The 5,629-nt window shown below is 47.6% G+C and overlaps 1 protein-coding gene across 2 annotated transcripts in view; it reads left to right on the top strand.

The window, feature by feature from the left end:
- Positions 1-849: 849 nt before the first annotated feature.
- ACTL6B (actin like 6B) overlaps positions 850-5,629 on the top strand; it is a gene marked incomplete at both ends in the record, with an annotated part of 14,385 nt that continues 9,605 nt past the window's right edge. For both annotated transcript variants that reach the window (XM_080941453.1, XM_080941452.1), the window contains 4 exons: positions 850-874; positions 1,237-1,313; positions 1,665-1,830; positions 2,149-2,249. In XM_080941453.1, coding sequence (XP_080797579.1) covers positions 850-874; positions 1,237-1,313; positions 1,665-1,830; positions 2,149-2,249 — 369 coding nt within the window. The remainder of the gene's footprint in view (positions 875-1,236; positions 1,314-1,664; positions 1,831-2,148; positions 2,250-5,629) is intronic.

Here is a 5,629-nt window from a genome sequence, read left to right as displayed (position 1 = left end):
CTCCTAAACAGGGGAGTTAGCATGGGGGCTTTGTAATCTTAGTACTCAGGAAGTGGAGGTAGAGACCACGAGTTTAAAGTCATATATATATATATATATATATATATGGAGGGAGGGAGGGAGGGAGGGAGGGAGGGAGGGAGAGAGCGCCTGGGCTACATGAGACCCTACCTTAAATAAAAGAAGCCAGTCATGTGATAGTACAGGAGGCAGGACAGTGAGTTCTCTCTGAGCTTGAGACCAGTCTGGTTAAATTAATTAAGTAAATAAATAAATAAAGCCCAGAGACTAAGGTTAAAAAGACACAGGAAGAGATGGAGAGTCATACTCCCCTGGTCCCTCTGTCTTCCCGTCTCTCTGTCTCTTTGTGATTGCATTTAGACTGAATGCAGTACACTCTGGCTCAGGAGTCTGAGGATGGTCAGCTCTGGTTGAGAGGGGGCGTCTTCCTCCCTTGTGCAAAAATATAAATAAATAAAAGTATAAGTCACCAAGAAACGAGGGTCTCATGCCACTAGGAGGTCCCATTCCATCCGTTTCCTCGTCTCCATCTCTTTTCCTCTTTTCTCTCTCTGTGTCTTGGGCCAGTCTCCAGAGTCCTTTCAATTGGACCCTCGCCTCCTTCCAACCTCGGAATGAAGAAGCGGCTGTCCCTTTAAAGCAGCGGCCCCCAGCCGGGTTATTGTCTCGCTTCGTAACCAATCGGCCGCGCCGTTGGGGGCGGGGGATCCAGCGTTCTGATTGGCCGCCGCCGCGCCCCGCCCCGCCCGGGATCCCGGGAGCTGTCCGGCCGCCTCGGTGCTGATCCCGCCGCCGCCCACGGGCCGCGAGCAGCGTAGAGAGGGCACTATGAGCGGGGGCGTCTACGGCGGAGGTGAGCCGGCCTGGGGCACCGGGCTCTCGGCCTGGTCTACAGCCCTGCATCCCGAACCCGCGCGTCCCAAGCCCTGAGCATCCCTAGGCCTGTCACCTCCGTACTGCATCAGGTCTAGTCTGAGGTTTGGGTATCCCACTACCTCTGCTTTCCATTCTCTTGGGGTTCCCAAGCGTGCCCCTGGACCTTTCTTTTTCCTGCCAGGCCAGTAGAAAAGAGGGAACTCTGGTGGCTTTGACCCTCCACTTCCAGAACGCCCTGAAGTCCAGGTGGATCTCCCACCCACTTCCGGATGAAGTTCAAACTGTGGCTAGGGGGACAGTTTGGGAGAGGTCTCCTCACATGCCTGTCTCCTTACACAGATGAGGTGGGGGCGCTCGTCTTTGACATTGGCTCCTTCTCAGTCCGAGCTGGGTACGCTGGGGAGGACTGCCCCAAGGTGAGCCTTCCAATCCCCTCCCCAAATCCCAGGGACTCGGACACCCTCTGCCGGGAGGGTCAATCCAAGTAGCTCACCTGAGTGGAGTCACGGGAAGAACCCGGGAGGTGGCTGAGGGCCTCGCGTGCAATTGGACAAGGGACTAGAAGGGGCGATCCATCTGGGCATGGTACTACATTCCTTTATACCATCACTCCGGAGGCAGAAACATGCATATCTCTGTTAATTCAAGTCCAGCCTGGTCTAGACTTGACAAAGACAGTTCCAGGCCAGCCAGAGCTTCGAAGTGAGTGCCTATATCCAAAAAAGGAGGGAATAATCTAGCTCCTCACTCATATTCCTTGTAACCAGGCTGACTTCCCCACCACTGTGGGGCTGCTGGCCGCAGAAGAGGGGGGCGGGCTGGAGCTGGAGGGGGAGAAAGAGAAGAAAGGGAAGATTTTCCACATCGACACCAATGCCCTGCACGTGCCTCGGGATGGAGCAGAGGTCATGTCGCCCCTCAAGAATGGCATGAGTAAGGGGCCCCCACCCACTACTTTCTGAAACAGATTGGGAGCCCCCAACCCCAACATGTGGATGCAGATCTCCACACCCACAGAGTCTTGCTTGCTGCTGCCCAAGTCCCAAGGATCTTACTGCTTCCTACAACCGCTGGGATTTCAGACCAGGGCCCCTAGAATTCTGGAACTTAAGGGAGGGGGTACTTGTAAGCAGAAGTTGGACTCACCTACCTCTAGACTTGGCCTCCCTCCCTCCTTTACTTCCTGTCTCTGATCCTTGCCTTCCTTCCCACCTTCCTATCTCTCTCTCCACGCTGGTCCTCTGTCCCTAGTCGAGGACTGGGAGTGCTTCCGAGCCATCCTGGATCATACCTACAGCAAACATGTCAAGTCCGAGCCAAACCTGCACCCGGTACTCATGTCGGAGGCTCCGGTGAGTGCCTCATCCAGACCTGTCCAGCCCTGGGTCCCTGGAGACACGTGGGGTCGCCACTGTCTGTCACTTCACCTCCCTTTCCAGATTCGTCCTGCTCACGCTGTTGTCTTTCACCACCTCCCTTCCTCCCTGGCTCACCCTCCATCCCTCCTTCTCTCTTCCAGCTCCATCCACTCCATTGCCCTGAGTCGTTCACACACACACTTAAATTTTGGTCTATGTTGTACATACGCATATTACCAATGTAGCTAAGTTGGGAGGGCACTTGCCTGGCATGCGAAAGGCTCTGGGTTCAAGCCTCACTACTGGAGGGAAAAAGTTGAGCTTGGAATGCTAGGACGCAGGAGGTAGAAGTAGAAGGATTAGTATTCAAACCAATCTTCAACTACATAATGAGCTCCAAGACAGCCAGAACTACATAGAGAGCACATCTCTGAAGAAAGCTGACTCTTCCTCTCCCGAAGCCACCAAATAGCAATAGGTCCTCCGCTAGGGGTGGGACTTCATGAATCATTTCATGCTAGGATTTTAGTTTTGGGTTCTTTTTTTTATATATATGTTTTGTTTGTTTTATTGTGTATCTGTTGGTTTATGTGTTATTAGGCACACACATGTGACATCTAAGGACACATTTCAGGAGTCAGTTCTCTCCTCCCACCCCGTGGGTTCTGAGACTAAACACGGGTGGACAGGCTTGGTGACAAATGTCTTCAGCTGCTGAGTTCTCTTACCAGCCTCATTTGTCTGTTATTTGAGACAAATCCCTGTGCAGCTCATGCTGGCCTCAGACTTGAGATTCCCGAGAGCTGTGCTGAGTGGACACCACCAGGACCCACTCCTTCCGTATCTCCAAACACCACACTTGAATTACCGCGTGGATTTTGAAATTGTGTTATGTGTATGTGTGTATGCCAACTTCCGTGTATATGCAGCACATGTGTGCAGTTCCCATGGAGACCAGAAGAGGATACCAGATCCCTTGGAACTAGAGTTAGAGGCAGTTGTAAGTCACCCATTGTGGGGTGCTGGGAACTGAACTCAGGTCCTTGCCAAGAGCAAAAAGTGCTCTAAACTACAGAGCCATCTCTCCAGCCGCTCTCTGTGGTTGTTAGGTTTTTGTTTTGTTGTCTTGTTTTTTTTTTTGTTGTTGTTGTATTTGTTTTTGAGACAGGGTTTCTTTGTGTAGCTCTGGCTGTCCTGAGATTAGCTTTCTAGACCAGGCTGGCCTTGAACTCACACAGATCTGTCTGCCTCTGCCTCCTGAGTGCTTGGATCAAAGGCATGAACCACCATTGTCCAGCTCTCTGCCTTTTAAAAGTTACATTTATTGTGTGTGTGTGTGTGTGTGTGTGCGTGTGTGTGTTTGTTTAGGGGTGCGTGCATCATTGTATCACGGTAGAGGTTAGGGGACAGCTTGTGAGAATCTGTCCTCTCCTTCCGCCATGTGTGTCCTGAGGACTGCACTCAGGTTGTCAGGCTGAAGCGTAGTGCTGGCTCTTGTGTTTGGTTTATTTTACGCAGGAGTTTTCTACTGTGGAAGATGAGTATTTGGCTCTTTGTCACCCCACCAGGCAACGGCATCAGTGTCTCTCATTTCCCACCTTTGAATACAGTCATTTTTATTTTTACAAAGAAATAAAGAATTCTGAGTTTATGCTCCTTTATATTTTGCAGGCTAATAAGAGCTTAGTCAGGCAATAAAACTGTGGTTACTTTTTCTTGCCTTCCCCAGATCTAAGAATTGTTGTGGTTTTCATTTTTACCTCATTTTCTGTTTAGCAACGTAACCCTTCGTTACCCATCAGATATCTATGTATTTTCTCAGAACACTAATTCCGTGATATATTCTACTAATTTAGTCTTACTGAAGGAATCTTGGAGCCCACTGACACATCCCACTTTGGCTTAAATTTAGGAACGAGCTATTATGCTAGCATCTTCTTTCAGCACCACTTGGCGAATCTCTTCGATTTTCTTCTGAGAAAATTGTCTCAGGTACTTAACTCCTTCTCTTTCCTTTTAAAAGATTTATTTATTTTTTTTACTTACTTACTTACTCATTTGGTATGTATACAGTGTTCTGCCTGACTGTATGCCTGCAGGCCAGAGAGGGCATCAGTTCTCATTACAGACGGTTGTGAGCCACTATGTGATTACTGGGAACTGAACTCAGGACCTCTGGAAGAGCAGGAAGTACTCTTGACCTTTGAACCATCTCTCCAGCCTCTGAATCTTTTTCTTAAATCACACCTTTGTTTTCATGGAGCGGAGCCTTCAGTAATCACCTTTGGTCACAGGAAGTATTTCTTCTGAGACATTGAATTGATAATTTAGCTAAGCATCATACTCCGGGTTGCAAAACATTTTTCTTCAGATTTTGCAAACATTTCCTTCCATTGCCCTGGAACATCTATTGATGTTCAATATCAATTAATGTTGATATTAAGAACTCTAGAACCATCTTACTGTTTTTTTCCACTGAAAGTATTTAGAATTTTCACTCCATCCTAAGTGTTCTAAAATTTCTCCATGATATGTGCTGCTGTTGGTACATCTCATTACTTGTTCTGGGAACCTTTGTCTTTAATCAAATGAAAAAATTTTATGTAATGTTCTTACCTATGTGTATCTGTGTTTCTTGTTTCTGTCTGTGTGTGTTTCTCTTATTTCTGTGCCTGTGTTTCTTACTTCTGTGTGTGTCTGTTTCTTATTTCCCTGGGTGTCTGTATTTTTTATTTCTGCATGTGGGTGTCTGTGTTTCTTATTTCACTGTTGTCCGTGTTTCTTATTTCTGTGCGTGTGTGTTTCTTCTGTGAGTATCTGTTTCTTATTTCTGTGTGTGTGTGTGTGTGTGTGTGTTCGAGGGCCATGTGGACATCAAAGGACAGCTTATAGAACTTGGTTCTTCTCTCTCATCATCTAGGATCTGGGAATAAACTAGGTCATCAAACTTGGCCACAAGCACCCACTGGTCTGCTGAATAAAAACAAATTAAATTATGCTTTTTTTTATTTTTTTACTTATTTTTCTCCATTTCCTCTGTTCCCACTTTAGGGAAATCTTATAACTTGTATCGTATGCCCCCTGAACTGGTCCCCTAATTTTCTCACACTTTTCCCTTCTGTTTCCCATTGTTTCCTCTAACTTCCAAGATCTTACCTTCACTTTACAGTCCAGCCATTTTACTGAGTTCATCAGATCAGGTCCTCAGATGTTTTTTTTTTTTTTTTTTTCAAGACACAGTTTCTCTGTGTAGCCCTACCAGAACTCACTGTGCAGATCAGGCTCCAATTTAAAGATCTGCCTGCCTCTGCCTCCCGAGTGCCGGGATCATGCATCACAACTGCCTGGCTTGCTCCTGAATTCTTAATCTCCAC

Source organism: Micromys minutus (assembly GCF_963924665.1).
Source record: "Micromys minutus genome assembly, chromosome: 29".
Classification (NCBI taxonomy): Eukaryota; Metazoa; Chordata; class Mammalia; order Rodentia; family Muridae; genus Micromys; species Micromys minutus.
The sequence above is the reverse complement of the archived record's forward strand: the minus strand, read 5'-3'. Positions and strand labels throughout refer to the sequence as shown.